The following is a 19,709-nucleotide window of genomic DNA, read 5'->3' on the forward strand; positions in this document are numbered from 1 at the left end:
AAGTTGCTGAGCGTCAGCGTGACTCATGCAGCACGGGTGATCCTGCTACCTACCAAAGGTTGCAGTTTTGAACATGTCCCTTCATCACAGGGCGTCTAATAGAAACACTGGCTGCTCCATTAGGGGGCGCAGGTGAGCTCTAATGTGATGATTGACAGTCACTAATTCTGTACAGCTGAGGATGGTGGGAAATTATTCAACTTGTGAAATATTGTATATTCATGTGACTATTTCAGGGATGCATACCAGTCAGATGTTACTATGACTACCATAAACTGTGCTACTGTTTCAGATGCTCTGAGAACACTTGTGAGCAGTTTTGAAGCACTAAAGTTATTTGTCTCAGTGTGAACAGCAGTCGCTTGATATCTTCCACACCATGAGAACAAGCTCAACATCCCTCATGACTGTTGCAAGAACTACAGAGTGGAGCACACACAGTCAGACTGAATACTACAACCAGCACGGCATGAAACTCAAACAGAAAGTAGCTTAAGGTCAACGGGGAGAAAGAGGAAATTGCAAACCTATTGAGATTATTAGTCTGATGTCCACTTGTTTTATTTATAATGAAGAGACAAGAACACAAAGCATCAAAGACAATAAAAGGACGTGTCAGCTACGTGATTCACTCACTGACTGCACGGTTAAAACGTGTATTTAGCCTGATGAGCCCACTGACTGACTGACTGACTGACTGAGGGTGTGCCTTGAAAACAGAGCAGGCTGTATCAGCTGACAAACTCATATGCCAGTGAATTATTAACAGGATTTGCTGGTGGCAAGTTGGTCTGGAAACAAGATCGAGGAGCAGGAGAGGCTAAGTGGGTCAGCGAGGATGGACAATTAGTCATTTAGATCTTTTCTGGAGCGGCCGGTCAGACGGCTGACCTGACATCATCCCATTTGGTAACTACCTTTTCACTCGCCGGCTGCAGCGGCTGACTCATCAAAAACCTGCCACACACTGTTTGTCCAGTCAAAGTGCACGCAATTACACATTCAGCACACTTCTGTACCGGTGCAGACAATGTTTGGATTGTGTTGACACGGGGAGCACACTACTACACTATAACAAATAAATAAGATGTGAAATTCACTAGAAACATTGTGGCATTCAAAGTAAGTTCACCAATCATTAGGATTAAAAGAATTACCACAAAATCTAGGTAATTTAAAAAAAACAACAACTATGATTTCTCCACACCGACTGGTGCGCCTAACTTTATCATTTAGGTGCACCAGGACATTATTTTGGTGCATCCAAAACTTTTCTTTTTAGTCAGTTCTCATACACATTGGTAGCCTCTGACTGATGATTCAAACGGTGTCCTGCTTCATCCTCCACAGCGGGTTGAAAAGCTTTAAGACACCTTCACTGCTCCTTGGAATAAATGAAAGCTCATTTGTGTCACTACAATGAACAAAATGCTTCTACATATCTGTATGTACACATATGTGCTTTGCTCCAAGGACCGCATCATTTATTTCTAATAGCAAAATGTGGACGACGATCAACATGTCCAGCTGCATTCACAGTTTGTACGGCTCATCCTGCTCTGCATGGATCAGCACACCTCTGTCTGCCCTGAACGCAGCCACGCCGCCGCTCTCACTCATCCGCCCACTCACTCACTCACTCGCTTTTTGAAGAAAGTCCGTGTGTGCTTGGTGTGGCGAGACAGTGTGATGCATTTTGGAGAGCTTAGAAGTGGGTGGGTGATACAGCAGCTTATAGTGTAGAGGGTAAGTGTATGGTGTGGGGAGTAAATGTGATTTATACCCAAGGTAAAGCACACACAGAGTGACTCCCCCAACCCTGTCTTGTATAGCAAAAGATTATTTGTGGTAAAAGATTAACTAATCACACATCAAATTCAAAAAGCATTACTTCTGTACCTGTGATCATCACCAGTTACACCTGAAGCCATCAGCATTGATTTGGTTTTTAATTTTCTCTATTTAAACCACTAAATCTCAAGAATCTCTATTCTATGTTTTCCATAGCAATTTGAAAGAATCCGCTTGTACTTAAATCAATTGTGTGCGTGCGTGTGTGTGTGTGTGTGTGCGTGTGTGTGTGTGTGGTTATTTCTTACCCCAGACTTCACGTCTTTAAGTGTGTGAGTGAGGATGATGTTGAAGACAGCATGCGATCGACTGCTCTCCTCATTCATGTTGGTCGCAGCGACAGTGCGAGATTTATTCCCCTCTGACATCAGAGACTCGATGTCCTGAAGGAACAACAGACAATAATAATAATAATAATATTAATATTCTTAATTTCAATTCCTCCTTCAAAAAAAAGAGTTTTAGGAATATTATACAGTATATTCTATTCATATTTCTATATTTAGGAAATACTACAATTAACTATTAATTTTCATATTTTTATAGCTAGCTTGTATTTAGTGTGATTGGTGGGATGACTTAGGAGACTGCTGCCACTATGTGAGAAAGTTTAAAGATGAAAGGAAGAGGGAATGAAGGTAAGACACTCTGCTGGACACTGAAACTCTGGACAGACTGATTGTGATCAGCCTGAATGTGACACACTGCTGTACAGTGGATGTCAGCAGTGTCCATAAACCTGAAATAAAAGCATGGTAAAAACGTTGCATCACTTTTTAAAGATGACTGTTTGTACCTTGTAGCTAGCCACCGCTAGTCGAGAAAGGCCATCCACGTAGGGACCCAAAACTTTATGTTCCCTCACCCTCAGAGTTTGTCTGCCCCTGGACAGGAAATAAAAAAAAACAGGTTTAAAACACAGACAAACAACATGGTCACTCTTGGAAAATGACCGATCATCTAATGTCTTAGCAGAGGTGGCAGTCGAGGCTCAGCAGAACTTTCTCCCCTTCATACAGACTTAGTTAGCGCTTGGCTCTCTGACCCTGATCCTAACACGCTCCAGGCCACAGAACTTCATCATTCTCTGATCCACCGCAAAGCACATATGGCTGTCAGATGGTCTGCTTCTCTTTGACCCGTTTTACTGAGGTCAAAGGTCATATGGTGAGTGAAGGTCGAAGGTTGTGCTGTCTGGGGCAGCAGACGCAGGCCCGCGGTCCTGATTTACGGCTGACCTGCTGGACATGAACTGGCCTCGATCAGAGACCGCAAGGCAGAAGGTTAATCTTTTTATCCACTGACCACAGCAGCTGCTGGTATCACGGTCCTCCACGGGCTGTCTCTGATTAATCAGATAGCTGCAGTGTATGTGAGCGCTTAGCTGCAGGTTAACGGCTTACGTGAAAAGTAGACCTAACACGGACAGATAACATTTAAGGTGTTAAGAATCTATTCATCTCATCATCGGATTATTTTCTTGATTAATCAAGTAAATATTTAGTCTATAAAATGTTACAAAACAGTGGCTGTTATCGATCCCAGTTTCTCTGATTCCATTTCAGACGTCTTGTTTTGTCAGTTTAATGAAAGATATTAAAAAAATGTTTTTGTAAAACTGAGAAAAAGCTGATTATTTTCATATTTGAGGGCATTTCTGCTTGAAGGATTACTCGTGATAAATCAATTATCCAAATGGTTGCAGATTCTTTTTCTGACAATTGACTAATCGTTGCAGCTCCAAAACATAACTTATAATTACATTTAATTCCCCAGTGTTTGTGTTTGGGGCCTCTATTATCCATGTCCAAATGGATTTGTATTTGGTAATGAACCTAATGTGACTGTAACTCAATTTTTCCTGCTGTTGATTCAATCCCATCTCTTTGGTTAAAGGATTTCACTGTGAAACAGCTGAAGAAGCTGAACTTGTAGTGACAGGACACCACGAGGATATATTATGAAGATAAAGTCTGTAAACTCAATATTTCTTTGATTTCATTTTGGCTTGAGGAGTGGAAAGTGAACACAAATTCAGCAGGGAAAGGGTTACGTTATTTTAGCTTTAGGATTTGTCAGAGCCATATCGGTGTATGGAGTCAAATAAACAATCATCCTTGTATTTTTAAAAGGGTCGGACTTATAGGTTGAGGTCATACCCTTTGGGGTCGAGCAGATCTCGGACCTTCTCGTTGTAGATCTCCATGAAGGACACCTCGACAGTGAAGCTCTCCTGCTCCCGCTGCTCCTTCTGGGTCCGTTCAAACAAAGCACTGCACAGGCGGGGAATCAGCCCCGGCTGGTCCACTGAACCCATCATGGTGTACGACTTACCTGAACCTGGGAAAACACACGCACACACACACACACACACACACAAAAAGGTATGATGCAAGTTCTTTTTCAACAATCATAAACTACTTCATATACCGCAGATGTAATTCTGAGTGAGACTGGTCCTGATTTATCAGCTGTAGGTAGGTAGGTATTTACTTTATTAATCCCAGAGGGGAAATTTTTTAATAACTCTAACTTAGTTGTTGAAAATGTGCCGGGTCAATGTTATGTGTGATTTCAGAGTAAGCTCATCGTTTAACATCCCGTCTACACTGAACGTGTTTCAGCTTCTCTGATGTGACCAAAACGGGGATTTCAACTTTTGATTGAACTTTGTTCGTGATGAAGAAAAGACGGACTGTCCAGGTTTCCTGTCACAACACATCCACACTGACGCTCCTCTGTTTATTATTTCAAAGCCTTAAAGCAATTACCTATTAAAGTCAGACAGAAATTCTAGACATAGCGTGTCCACCCTCTGAAGTCAAGTAACAGGCTCTGTTATAAAACATAATCACCCTAAATATATTCAGAACAGAGGTGTCTCAGTGTAAATTACCAGTTTGTCCATAGGCAAAGATACAGGCATTGTAGCCCTGGAAGGCGTTGTGGAGAAGACTTTCCCCAAGGCACTGGAACACCACCTCCTGACCTGAAGACACACACAGAGTAATCCATCACAACTGTGTACCGTATGTTCAGTTATTTACAACTTACTTCCACAACGACACGGTACTTCATGTGATGAAATGTTTATGTTTTCATAAACTGACCTGCAAAGTTTTCCTTGTCTGTCTCGTCCATGGACCAGAAACAGTAATCATAGGCGAAGACCTGAGGAGTGAAAACAGCAGCAGCATGACAGACGGAAAAGGAGGAGGAACACAGATTTTCACTTTAAATTGCCATAAATGTTTGTGGAAGAAAACGCCATGTTTTACTGGACTTAATATTCACGCAAGCTATCACACAATTAGTCTCTTTCAGAAGGTAAACATATTATTTTTAAATGACAGTCAACATAGTGTACTTTAAGTGAATGTTTGTGTAGCAGCATGTACATTTTTCAGGTGACAGAAGGAAAAGAAACTATGGGAAACTGACTTATACTTTGTACTACTGCCTGGAAGGTTGCACACAGTTCACAAACTGAGTAGAAGAAATACAGCGGTGTCCCTGTTGAACAGAGATGATTCACAACCCTGGAATTAGCTTAGTGTTGAAAATATCTGTGTGTGTGTGTGTGTGTGTGTGTGTGTGTGTGTGTGTGTGTGTGTGTGTGTGTGTGTGTGTGTGTGTTACCTTGGACTGACTCCTGATGATGTTGGGAGGGTCAAGGTCCACGGGAGCGTGTGGAAAGATAGATGGATGACATTTAGAGCAACATTAAAAAGGATGCAGTATATTGTATATTCACAGCTAACATGGTTTCTTATCATCATGTGTCCTAAGAAGAAATAAGAAAGACATGGGTGGACAGAGACGACAGCTGGATTAGGGCCATTGGCTTCAGGCGTTGCTTGTTTTTTCACACTGCCTATCACCTTTGAGTGTGTCTGTCGCTTGTTTCCATCTTTTTGTGAAAGACGGTTCTGATGCTGAAGTTGGCCGTGTTGAAGTAGTGTGTGCTGGAATCGGATGATGGAAAGGTTACCGGGTCGAGGCCGCGCTCAGAAAGTGACAGAGACGTGTGGCAAAAATGCCTCAGAGGAAAAGTAAAGAAATAACAATAAAAAAGACATTTGAAAAGAAGGGGAATTGCCTCCAATATCTGTGATCTTTCACAGAAAAACAAAGGAAGCACATGTGCAAACGGGAACACATAAATGCACGTAAACACATCAGTATTATGAACATTTAGCCAACAGCCATGTCCTTTAAAAGCGATCTCCTCTGCAAGCAGACGGCCACTCCATCTGGTTTTCTCTGCATACTGTATGAGGAAAGGTCAGAGCAGCAAGATGAGGCTGATCTATTTTTAAAGAGTATGTTATGAACATGACATGTAAGCACTTAAGAGGAGAAACAATGAAACATAAAACCTAGGTTTTACTCTTTTGCAGATTACTGAGAAATATGCCACATATATACTACAAGTGCTTTTTCAATCAAGTATGTTCTTGGACAGATTTGCTGACATGACAACTGTACATGTCAGAGTATCCCACCTACATAACAACACCTGGTTCATATTCATCTGGTATTTGGGCGTGGTTAATTGGCATTGTACACCTTTTGTGATTAGCAGGGTAGCATGGGTTTGCAAATAGTTTGCACATGTTTGAGCATGTGCATGAATTACAGATGCATTTCTGTTGTCCATGTATGCACAGACCTGCATGTCCACTGCCCATCTCTGAGTCAGTTTGGGAGGAGACCGAGTCTCTTAGATCCACTCAGACGAGGATTTCCACACAACATGAAGACCACAACGATGTTTACCATCTCATCACAACATGAACCAGGTTTCACTTTCCCTGTAGATCAAGACTGGAGTCAGTTGACTAGCGAGCACTCCTTAGATCTGCTTCAGGCATGCAGATGACAAAAAAAATAGTGACAGCAGCTAGATATGCATTTTATTTCAATTTGAAGAATTTGTGTGCTATGAATTTGACCATTTACCAATGCTGATGTCTGACATGCTTTCCTGTGATTGCACAGAACTTCTCTGAGTAAAGGCCAGTTGTAATTATGTCAATATGGTTAACTGCGGTGTGACATTGATTGGACTTGTGGTGCCTGAGGGGAAAAGAGTCTGGCAGTGTTACTGTCTCGTTCTGCAAATAAACTCACACAAAACCTGAACAAAAAGTGTCAAGTGTTTCTGTTTACACTTCTCCTCTGAAGGCTAAACAATCAGGCACTTCTCTCCTATTGTTCTTCTATTCTAGTGTTCCTCCATCGGTGCAGTGCTGGCCCCGCCCACAGGGTCAGGGCAGCTGTCAGTCAAAGAGCTGCGTCAAGTCGGATGATGAGGCCGGAGGTAAGAGGTTTACACACCCACACACAGAGATACTTCTAGCCTTATGAGGACCCTCCACTGATATCCCTCCAAAACAAATTATAACTCATCTCGACAGTCAGTGCTGTATGTCTAACATGAAACCATATCCTAACCTTGACCTTCTCCTTTTCCAACCTTAACCCTCAGCTTTATTATTCTGGCAAAAAAACCTCCCCAATTCAATACTTATACAAGCTCGCGTAAAGATAGCAGCACAAGAACACAAACGCGCACACGCACGAAGACACTCACAAACTCACACACCTGTTTCCTTTTACCCATGCACATTCTTTAGAAACCACCAAAGCTGTAGTTTTTGCACAAACCAGCCAGCGATCCGTTATACTTCATATTTCACAGACGTTCCACTGCTGACGTGCTGCACTCAGAGAGCAGAGACAGGCAGAGCAAATTCCTGTCTGCTGTCTAATTGATTTCAGCAGCTGGTCAGATCAGGATACAATTAGCACCTTCTCCACACTGCACTGTTTCAGACTCCACAAAACCTCCAGCAGTCTGTCTTTGCAAGTGTTTTCAAGGTCTAAAACTCAGATCAAAAGTTAAAATGCAACGTTAAAATGACATTTACTCTCTAAAGCTACAAAGGAAGGAGAGAATCATCTGATTCTCGAAGACCATACAATCACTTCTGTCAACATACATCTTCAGTGATGTGGATACAGACTTCCCAACCTATAGTCTTTTTGATATTAAATTGTTCGTGACAACCTGATTTCCACATAATTTTGTTTCCATGAATGATCCTCTCAGCGCCTTTAGAGCATCCTACAAGCCGACGTTCTCCCCGCAGCCATCTCTCCGCTGTAGGGATGAAACCAGCATGCAGGTTTTGACGTACGTAGTGATGACAGCTGTCATGGTTGCTTCAGAGGCTGTAGGCGAGAAGGGTCACCGATGTATTGCGCTCAAACGCCCATTAACGAAGCTAGTGGCCCCCCTGACCAATGAGAGCGGAGGATGGGGTGGTCAGGAGAGCCGTGAACCCGCCTCCCTCGGTCCTCAAACACTTCTATTCGTCCCTCCTCTCTTAGGGCTGCTCCTCCGCTCTGATTGCCGTCATTTAAAAAATAACTTAATGCATGGTTGCTCCCCCCCCCCCCCCTTTCTCTACTGTTCTTGCATTCTTTTTTTCCACTCTCTCTTGGACTGTACCATCCACAGCTGTGTGGGGAGGAACGAGGAGCGGAGGATGGAAAGAAGGCTGAAGGTAGCCAGGGGGGTTGAGGGAGGAGAGAGGCTGGACCTGAGACTGGAATGTTAAGCTGAAGCACAAAGGGCATCAGAGGACCACGGTACACACTGATGGCACATGACAACAGGACATGCAAGAGGCTCAAGTCCAGCGCACACAGACTGCTGCGCCACATGACAACAGGTCCTCGCATACTGTGAAAATGATCACATGTTAGACAGCCTGTGCATATCACCCTGCAACTACAGACTGTACGTTCAAGGCAACACAGAGTGGATTGTACATGTTCAGAGGCTTTAGTACTCTGCAAATATACATTGAAAGTCTGTATTCTACTCTTACAGCAAATGTACAGCTGCCTACTGCTGCTGAAATATCACAGATGCCACGTAAAGAAAGAATGCAGAGCAAATTTCTGATCCGCAGCAAACCGTCTGCTACGTCTCTTCAGTTCTCACCGTCCACTGGTGTCGACAAGGACTTCATTAAACATAAAATCACAAATACATAAAGTGGTCAACTTCAACATTGAAAAGCAAGAATATTTATTTGATGAAAAACCTGAAATGTCTAAGCACACAACAATCGTTCTGAAAAGGCCGATAAACTTGCATATATTTAGAAAAAAATCAGTTCCCAACTGATTTGATGTTGAGCTTGTATCAAAAAGAGCATGCAAGAACCATTTAAACTGATTCATATGTCTTCAGATTTAGCAGTCGAATCGAATTGAAACCCTAATATATTAATTCCAGTTTATCAAACTGTGATGCACTTTAACTGCTTCAGAATATTTGCAGAACTTCAACAGAAAACCTGACCTACGAAATAAAAATGGTTTGCATGGCTGATGTTAAATATCTTGCTATTGTCAGCCAATTGACCAGTGGAGCATTTAGATTCATAATAGCTCAGGCTCATGATGCAAAACTTGATCTCAAAGCTTATTTCACAAACTCCAACTTCCACCATCACACAGCCAGTTTTAGCTCAAAACTGGTAAAAAAAATAATAAAATAAAATCGACATATCTGGAGAGTCTGTTACTGTGCAGCAACTACAATGGACTAAATCCATAGTCAGAAAAGCGCACTACAAGGGCAGTGGTGACTATGGTAGCCTGCTCACAGATTTGTGACATGGACTAATCATTGTGTCTGTTCTCCTTCCCTCCGGAGCTGCTAAGCAGGTGAAGAAGTGTCAGTTTATTGATGCGTTTATTTGGTAGCGTTATCTCCTTATCGCTGCAGTCCAGACAAGCTCAGTGTGATGTTCCTGGGAAAGTTCAATAGTTTCAATGCAACAACTCACATCCTCTTTGTTTCGAAAAACTTTGTCTAAACTTTGGTTAGATTTCTCTTATGACTCATTATTGCGAACCTGACGTACCAGTCTCAGATGTCCGAGCTACTTCCAGCAAATGAAAGCACCACACGATATAAATAGAAAGTGCTGCAAAATGTACACTTTGAAATGTTACTCAGGTTTCCTAAACTGATGTTGTTAACTCAGAAGCATTCAGAGCTAAGCTCTTCCGAACCCTGGCTTAAAGATATAAACGTGTACTTCACGCTGGGCTCAAGTTTCTAACCTCTGCACTGGTTCAAGCTTCAGAACAGAACTATCTGGATGAAACCAACCAGTGTGGCCTGTAGATGAATGTCGAAGTCATTATATCAGTGGACGGTTAGAAACTCCCACCATCACATTGTTGGTTCAGACTGGATTTTTCTTCTTCTTTTTTTTTTTTAAATCACTGCACCTCACTTTACATTTAAATACCACTTTTCTATATGAACAAAAACACCGCAGATCCTCCACTTCAAAAACAGATCTTGGCGAGCACAATAAAACCACACATCCACACAATAAAAACTACGCTCACACATATGCTGCTACACACACACACACACAAAGCCCAACATCAATTCAAGATACGCAGCCACACAGCCTCTTTTGTATATCGTCTTGGAAACCGAGCCGCTTGTGTTTGTCTTCCTGACAACTGACAGGAGACAGATCTTTGTCAGAGTGTGTCAACATCCAGCTTCAGTAGTCCAACGCAAACAGCCTCAGGTCATCATGCAAACCGTAGCGTCTGACCACACTGCTGTGGGGAGGTTAGCTCGCTGCTTATCAGACAGACAAGTACAAAGTGCACTCGCCATGCAATTCAGACTCTGGTGTTAAGGACATCCCATGTCATTTCAAAGAGAATCTTAAAGGACATGCAAAAAAAAAAAAAAAAAAAAAAAAGCACAGAGGACACCAAATAAAGTGCAAGATGTCACAAAAAAAAAGGTATGTAAACCCTGGCTGGCAGAGTGCATAAAGAGGTAGATCATACCATTAATGTTTCCTTGATGGTCATGAATTCAAAAACCGTAGCAAATCCTAAAACTTCATCACTGCAGTGAGTCACTGAGGGTGGCAGCACTGTGCTGCTGGTGGAAAAACTGAACCAGACCCACAAGCACCCACACGTGAGGAAAAATGAAATAAGGAAGTAAGCCTCAAGTGAGGTCCTTTCAAATGTTCACTGAGGAATTACTACAAAAATAGTATGTGGAAGTTTTGATTAAGTAAAGCTCAAAATGTCACTTGAGTCTCATGTGAAAAAAAAAAAGGCTCTTGGAAGGAATAATGTGACTTAATAAAAGACATAAAAACTATCTGATCATATTCCAAAGGATTTTTTAATTCTTGTCTTGCAGCTCAGGCTGTGGTTGGAGGCGGTGAGCAGGTCGGCGCTCTACTGTGTGTCAGGCTTGTTCCAGGCTCAGTGTTTAACCAGTCCTGCATGGCCTTGTCTGCTTTCAGTGACGGCTGTTATTTTCTTTTCCATGCCAGAGAGGACAACATTTCAACTTTAGTATGAGAATATAAAGTTAAGCAGGCAAGAGAACAGCAACAGACCTAAAACATATGTATGGATATTGAGTTATGCTTTGAAAATGACTGCCTCTGAAAGGTCTCCTCCTTTACATTTTCAACATGCTGACTCCTGTATTACTTACAGCAGAAACCAATTAGGAAATGACCAGGAGAATCCAGCAGGAGAAAACTGGTGAATATTTAGATCCGAATCTTAAATGGGTAATTAACCATCATTTGCCCTCTGAGAATAATTCCTCCTTGTTGCACAGTAAGTAAGAACACGAAAAAGAGGAAGAGAAAATAGGCTCTGGTTTCATTTAAAATAAATGGAGACGAAATGTCTAAAACTGAACCAACCGATCGGGCTAATGCATAAGCTGTGGGGCATTCAGCCAGAGTTCTGTCTGCCTGAGTGCTTCTACTAACCAGGAGTAATCGTGACAGCGGAGTCAGTGAACATTTTCAAGTGGAAGTTCTGTTTCCCAGCTCCCATTAGATATCAGATCAGAGAATCAGTTCAAAGGCGACAGCTTCCTCCATTTACCTGGATAGACAATGGTTACTGCCAGCCCAAAAGAAGGAGAAAATCCTTCATTTGTATCCAAACAGAACTAATCCTGAGCTGCAGCAACAACCTCCCACAAAAACAACAGGGCAAATATTTTCCAGAACTAAGTCTGACTGCAGAGATTATAAGTCTCGTGCAGCAGAAGGTGAATATACACGTCAGAGGTTCCATCGTGGATGATGAACAGTTTTATTTCATCACAACAAACTTAGCGGGCAATCAGATGGAAGTAGCGCTTCATTAAAACAATGCACAGGCCTGCATTGGTGAGGGGGTGTTGCCGTAGGTACCAAAGTCCAGTTTCAAAATGAGATCTGTGAAATTTGAAAGTGAAGCAGATGCCAAAACACTGCACAAAGGTTTCCCTATATAAACGGTAGAAACGTGGTGCTTCTGTTACTAAGTAAACTACCAGTAGTGTGCACTTTATGCAAAAGTTGCCTATTTCAAATTTTTCTTCAAACAACCCAACATTTGCAGCCCTGAACTGACCTTGTTTGAATAAATGATGCAGCTGTGTTTCTACATACTGAGTCACAGTTGGTCAGAAAGCTGCTTCAGGTTAAGGAAACACAGTTAATCCTTTTGTCCTGTCCTTAAATGAAAATATACACCAGCCTTTCTCCATCACTCTACTGATGGTAAAATGTAATACCCTGCAGTAAAACAAAAATCTGTCACCTCTCACTACATGTTCCTCTGTTCGTTAGGACCACTTGTCACATGACCTCTGACACAGGATATCCTTCCCGGAGCTCATTTGTGTCGCAGGCCAATGTCCTGCAAAATTGTCATGCCAGCCTTTGTTCCACATTGTTTCCACACTGCCAAATAACTCAGCTGCAGAGTAGCTCTGGTGCAGTTTAATGCTCACAAAACAATGTCTTTTCTACCTTGGTAAGAATTTTTAAAAAAAGTGGTCAGATTATATTAGCGAGGACAGGAAAATAAAGTAGAAGTGGGGCAGGATGCACCTTCCTGTTGTTGGTAATCTAGGAAATAAAGATCATTTAAAGATACAATGGAATCCAAAACAAATAGCAAACATTATGCAGATAATTAAGTGTATTTAAAATAGGAGAGAATCCTCAGAAATGGTTAACAAAACAAATCATTATAAAAGACATAATACATGTAACTTTGTGGCCTGAAAATCAAAACATTTTCTTTTTCTTCTCTCTTTTCCTTTTGGTTCAACCAAACGTTTGGTTGAAATCCTTGAAATTCCAGTTTAATGTGGTCGTCCTCTATTGCAACAGCTGGAGTTGAAGTTTGTGCCTGTAAACTACAAAAATATAGACAAAGTTTGGATTCTGTCATTCTGTTCCCCCCTCTTACACGTCGCCTGCTGCAGATACGTCTTCCCTGTTTAAACAAGGGGAATCCCGCTCAGTTAGCTTAAGCAAACAACACGCACCTGCAACATCCCAGCTTTATTGCACACTTCCTCTGCGTACCCACTCCTCAACTAATATTAACCAACTAAAATGCTGAGTAAGCGATAATCCTCTAATGTAAACACGATGTCATTGTAACCTGGACCCAAATGCACAAAATGAAAACAGCATCTGCATGCCGAGTGCAGCCGTCAGTCAGCCATCAGTCAGCCCGTCCTCCTGTCGCTTCCTCGCCCCTTTTGTCATTGAGGGAGAGAGAGAGAGAAACTACAACTCTGCTCTTGTTCAGTCTTCCATAAAAGTCACCGGGGAAAGTTTATGGTCGACAGATGCTCGAGTAAATGAGTCTCCCCCCCCCCCCCCTCTTCCATCTTCTCCTCACTCAAGGAAGGGGCTTCACGGTCACCGGCAGCGACCCAGAGTTAACCTCCAACTGTGTTGCCACGGAAACGGAAGAGTTGAGAAAAAGGGAGGAAGCCAGGCGGTGGGGAGTTACGACCCGGCGGAGTGAGGGAAGAGAGGAGCGGAGTGGAGTCTGTCTTTTCATGTTTAATTGTCCCCGTCTGCCTGCATCTCGATGCTGCTGTCTTTCTTCCAGGCACCTCTGACACACACACACACACACACGCACACACGCGCACACGCGCACACGCGCACACACACACACACACATGAAAACACATGCTGCTGCTGTTGTCTGCTCATCAACCTCAGCCTGAAAGCAGTATTATTCATTGCTTCTGATCTGGCAGCCTGCAGTCAGCTCCACCAGTGACAAGGAGATCTTTCTTCTGACGCAGCTGGCTTCCTCCAAGATGGCCGATCAGTAGTCCGGCGTGGCCTATTAGCTGATTTTGAAACATTACATCATTTAAATCAATACAAAAAAAAAAAAAAAAAACTTCAACTACGACAACCTTTTCTTGCAGATCTGATGGTTAACCTCAACATCTGTCCTTCCAGAGTTATTTTAGCCACACTCTTTGATGGGCCTGATCCCCACTGCCACATTCCCTCACTCAGACACAGATCCAACAACACACAGCCCCCCTGTTCTCCCCAGTATCACTAAATCTAATAGTTCCAAAGATCCCCTTCAGTGCAGATTAGAAAGACTCCAGACTCCAAGCATAATTTAGCATTACTCACTAACAGCAGCTGGATAACAAGATGAGACAGGAAAAGCCAAAGGAGAGGGGAACAAGTGACAAGTAATGTGAACTGAAATCCACCTGTCCCGAGGAGGCCCAGCAGGTGGTCAGCCAGCCTCCTGCCAAAAACTACAGCATGAGGACAAAGAAACATTCCAAACAAATCTGAGACAAGATTTTCTAAGAAATACCAATTAGGGTAAAAACATATGAAATTCCCCAGCACTCTGTATCTCTGTCAGAGCACAGGGGGGGCTTACAAGAACTACAGTACAGCTGCAAATCAGCCCAGAAACTGTCTGTAAGTAAGCAACAGAAATGGGGCCACTGGCAGCTCACTGGCTGAGAGTACGACTATAAAGGATGTTTAAAATGTTGGCCATCTGAAACAACCCACGGCATCATTAGTTTAGCTTAAGTGTGTTTACCTTTAGCAAAGCAGCCCATTAAATCAAAAATTAGCTATTAATAGTTCCTGTTTTCAAATATCTGTTGATGTACACACGACCGTCAACGGACACGGACACAGAAGGAAACTTTAAAATCTGATGATTCTCCTTCAAGTTCTGAAATCAAGGCATCCATCTTTTTCTGTGAATACGAGCAGGATTTATGGATGTATACTTCTAATGGAAGAAAATCTCCCTGACGTGTTTACATATGTTCAAACCTATTTGTGTCCTGTTAATTTGTGTGAAAAAGGTATGTAATATTCAAATGTGAATTCTCTGAGTGCTGCAAGAGTTGTAAACTGGGCCTCTAATGGAAAAACAGAATGATGTGTTTTGGTTGAAGTACTTGTGTATAGGACAATAAATGAGTTCTGAGGACACAGAGTTTAGCCACCCGACAAACAGACTTACCTGGAGTCTCCTTTTCCGAGGTTAGTTCCAGCAGGATGGAGGATCGTCTGGTTCCTCGCCATTTCCACGACACATTTAGTGTTTAGTTCCTTTTCTGTTGATCAGACAGCAGGTGTTACTACCACATCCACAGCACGGACAACTCACACACCACACATCCCAATTTACAAGCAGACATGATGCTTAGAAAATGACTCAACATGTTTAATGACCTACATAATGGGTCAGTTTACAGACACGGAAACTTTAACCAACACGGATCTGATGGTTACTTCTTCTCTGCATTAGAAATTAAGCAGATGTTAAATTGCATTGTAGCAATAATTTCCTGTAAAAGATCAAGTTGAAACAACTGTGAGCAGGAATCTGAAAATTATGTTTTGACTTGGAGTAAGCCCTGGGCTAAACAATAAAACAGAACCTGTCCAGGCTTTCTCTATACATACATACACACACACACACACACACACACACACACACACACAACTAATGACCTCCCATTTTGACCCTGGCGTGTTTGTGTCATGATGCAACACTTGGCCTTGCAAACTCCAACGGTCCATTTCCTCACTCAGCGGAGGGAGCGGTCCGAGTGCTTTGTCCACTCAGGTATTTGTCAACAGGCTGCAGAAGTCAACACACGATGTTGCCCACTGAGGCTACTTCATTAAGACGACTATTACGCTGCCCCATCAAAAAAAAGAACTGATCCTCTAAATGAAAGATGTGCATTACTACAAAATACAAATTAAGACACAAACAGAACAACCAACTCATTTCAAGTATATATATGCAATATATGTGTCAATGTTTTTGAGTCTGGAGTATTACACATGTGCATATGCTTGATATAAAACATCTGGTCTCACTGGTCCAACATCCAACATCTGGCCTAACATGCATTTAAAGAAAAAAAAAAGTTCACAAGTAGCAGAAGACCAGGTGAATGCAAAGGTCAAAGTGACTGAAATATAGTTTTTAATAGCCGATTACTGCATTACACTTCACTGCAGTAAAAAATAAAATAAAATTGTGTGTTTAAGGGCCACAACATAATCAATTCAACATAATTCTAATCATACAGTTTAGTCACTATCCATGTGTTAACATTGGGCTAATCAATAACACAGCAACAGGAAATGTCAGCCAGAGGAACATCTCTCTCATCAGGCAACAAAACACAATGACAAATTCCTGCTATTCAACCGAGCTGATAAGATAAAGGTGGGACCAGGTCCTTTGCACCCATAAGTTCCCCCCTGGTTGGGACACCTTCCTCTATGGTGACGTCCTCCACAGGAAGATCTGAGGTCAGTGCTGGGAACAGCAGAACTCCTTCAGCTGCAAATGAGTGTTTGCTCAAGGACACTTGCTGGTAATAAATACTGTCCCTCAATTGTAGGAGCAGGTTCAGGCCTCACATGTAAACAAGCATCCATCCGGCTCAACTGGCCTTTAAAAGGCACCGAGATGCTTTTCCTATAAATGCAAGGCATGCATTACTATAAACAAAATTTGCTTCTTTTTTTTTTTTAACCACCTAATATATGTGCTTATATCTCAAATTAATTAAAGTATAAAGTGTTACATATGTTTGCTTGTAGAACTCATATTATTGGCGTTCCTTTCCACCATATTCATTTAAGTAATTGGATATAAACTGCTCGATTTTTTTTGTTTAACAGACAACCAAGACACGACACAGACGGCTGTCTAATCATTTTCACTCGTGTAGAAGACTTGCAAGAGCATGCAAGGTTGTCAATCATCAGCAAATGTGTTAGGACAGGAAAAACATTCTGTGGTTTCAATTCCTTTCTTCTACAAGAACCATCTCAAGCGTTGTTTTACAAGTATCATTCTATAGTGTGAAGACTTTCAGTTGGTATTTCTCACCGAGGAGCGACTACTGTAGAGGGGGGGCGTACATATACAGTACAATGGGCTGGTCACGAGGGGGGGGGGGGGGGGAACAGCTGCTTGCCATGCGCAACATGCTACCAGCTCCTTAACAAACAATGCACTAGCCAGGGTTGATCACAGTGTACAGAAGACAGCAGTTTCAAATACACCTTTGTTTAATGTGCGATGATTTCTCCAGATGACTCAGTATGAATCGTTAGCATCCTTGCTAGACGCTACCTGACCATACCTGCCCCTCTCTGTTCCAGACAAGAGGATTTCCATCATCTGTGTAGGTGGGCAGAAGGCTTTGTGTGCTTAAATACACCTAAATATTAGCATGGTCTTCTCTTCCGATCAAACACAGGCTAATAACTGAAAGACAAAAGGGAATCCCAATCTGAGCAGTTCTACGTCCGATGGGTGGAGCTGTTGCGGTCCACTAACATGTCTGCTTAGTTAGCCTCACCATGACTGTTCCTGGCAGGAAGACAGAGGTAGAGCCATGGAAACTTGGGGTCAAAGGTGAGAGGACCAGAATCACTGTCTAATTCTTCTGCTGTCAAGGATACTACAAAGCTAAAAAAAAAAAAAAAAAAAAAAAGAGGCAGGAGGAGAGAACAGAGACTCAATGACAGAGAGAGCAAGATGAAGCTAAACAACCCTGTTTAGCTTCATGTTGCTCTCACTTGTCAGTCACCCAACTGACACGGAGAGAAAACTTTCTGTCCTACCATTTCTTCTCCTACTGCTGCCTCCATTACCCACGTCCCCCTTGTGCTACCGCCATACTTCCTGGCCAGCCGAGGGGAAAGTGTGATGCGGTATGGTTGAGAGGATAAATGTACCCATTGTTATCCGCCTCTCGTTGCTCCATAACCAGCTCCCACTTTCCACTGGCCTTCTCTCAGGTCCTTCCCTGGGCTACCGGTGCTGAGGTTTGGCACAGCAGCTCCGACACCAGCCAGGAAGCCGATTGGCTGTGGCGTTGCCGTTGCTACGCCTGAGGTTGCCCCGTTCTTCGAAGGCCACAGCCATGGGAACATGAAGCATTATGCAACGTTAGCAAATACTCATTCAGACTGACTCCTTTCCTGCCTTTGTCCAGCCAGGCAGCTACACCAACTCTCCGCCGCAACCTGGGACACACGAGGACGTGGCCTCTGGGATAAAGAAGCCTGCTTATTATTTCAGAGTCACAGGTCTGAATCACCACACCAGCTGGGGCAATGCAAGTGAGGAAAGTGTCGTCCCTCAGCTACACTGCCGCTGTGCCCTGAAGCAACGGTCTGACAGGAGGAGACAGAGGACGAACTGAACAGCCTAAAGATGTGACTGTGTGGAGACCTAAATAAAAATAAAAAATAATGTGGAACTGGAAAAGAGCACGCAGAGCTCTCTCTCTAGGGTCCGATTTGATTTTTGAGTGCGATTTGCTCTCATTTGGTTTCCGGTGGCTACGTGAAATCATACAAATATTTCATGAACATTGGTAGATTTTGGACAGAGGTCCTATTCAGGCAGAGAAAGCATCAGAACGGCACGACTGGAAACGTGGCACTGCCGGTTCCAAACCCACTCCGGCCCTCAGCCTGCCATCCATGTGCCTACTTTCTCCCATTCACCAAAATCAAGACTGTTTTTTTTCTTGCTGAGTAATGGAAGACACATGCACACATTTGTTTATGCACAAAGTCTAGTTAGCAACAAGCAATGCAGGCTGGCTGCGACCAGCGTCACTTCTACCTCTGAAGGACACTTTTAGAAGTTTGAAAACTCAACAGTGAGTAACACATTGGATTCGAGGCTGACCGAAGGGCCACAATTACTCTGTCACTGCATTCATTTCTAAAGGACAGTGCGAGGTCTTTTGCGAGTTATAACAAAATAAGAGGTGATGATTTCTGTGACTCTGTTTGACAGTTGGCCATCACCTGTAGCTGTCAGGCCACAGAGCACCTGGCAGCCCGGGAAGTGGTCAGAACCAATGAAACTGGAGACATAAAGGGGATTGTTGGACAGAGAGATGTTTGCACGTGTCAAAAACAAATGTCTAACTTTAGAAAGAGCCATCACTGAAAATGTCTCCCTGACTGAAGGGTGTCTCCACATTAGAATTAATGGTGAACCCCTGCCTCTGGGAACGGTGTAGTGATCCACCGCCTTGATCTTGTGACCGACATCTCCATCTCTGAGTGGGAGGGGAGAGGGACACACGTGATTCATTCTGCCGGTTGTCCGTCAACCACTTTGCCTCAGCAGCTCTCCTCCTCCTCCTCCTTTCATGGGACACATGGTATCCCACAGCACAAACACGACTTGGCAATCGACCAGGAAATGTCATCTGTGCCTTCCTGTGTGTACAGCCCTGCAAATCTGCAATATAATTGACTGGAGCATTTGAGCGTGCATGAAGATTTGCGCAACACTGTGCCTTTGTTACCCGGGCGTTTCTAAAAACAGAGATGAGGATTTAACAATGTGTGGACATGTAGCGATGCAGGGAAGACCATTGAACTGAAAATATGTGTATGACAGTGTGG

At 42.9% G+C, this 19,709-nt stretch overlaps 1 protein-coding gene across 3 annotated transcripts in view; it reads right to left on the reverse strand.

Moving 5' to 3' along the window:
• kif13ba (kinesin family member 13Ba) overlaps positions 1 to 19,709 on the reverse strand; it is a 36,579-nt gene that overhangs the window by 15,348 nt on the left and 1,522 nt on the right. For 2 of the 3 annotated variants that reach the window (XM_069690318.1, XM_069690317.1), the window contains exons 3-9: positions 15,265 to 15,358; positions 5,491 to 5,503; positions 4,962 to 5,022; positions 4,748 to 4,840; positions 4,011 to 4,191; positions 2,648 to 2,735; positions 2,100 to 2,234 (exon numbers count right to left, since the gene is read on the reverse strand). In XM_069690318.1, the coding sequence (XP_069546419.1) occupies positions 2,100 to 2,234; positions 2,648 to 2,735; positions 4,011 to 4,191; positions 4,748 to 4,840; positions 4,962 to 5,022; positions 5,491 to 5,503; positions 15,265 to 15,358 (665 nt within the window). Of the gene's footprint in view, positions 1 to 2,099; positions 2,235 to 2,647; positions 2,736 to 4,010; positions 4,192 to 4,747; positions 4,841 to 4,961; positions 5,030 to 5,490; positions 5,504 to 15,258; positions 15,359 to 19,709 lie in introns of those variants that run through there. The other variant, XM_069690319.1, reaches the window with a different exon arrangement.

Source organism: Brachyistius frenatus, unplaced genomic scaffold (assembly GCF_029030835.1).
Source record: "Brachyistius frenatus isolate BFR_SWC_R1_liver_20210118 unplaced genomic scaffold, ASM2903083v1 Contig_9, whole genome shotgun sequence".
Taxonomy (NCBI): domain Eukaryota; kingdom Metazoa; phylum Chordata; class Actinopteri; family Embiotocidae; genus Brachyistius; species Brachyistius frenatus.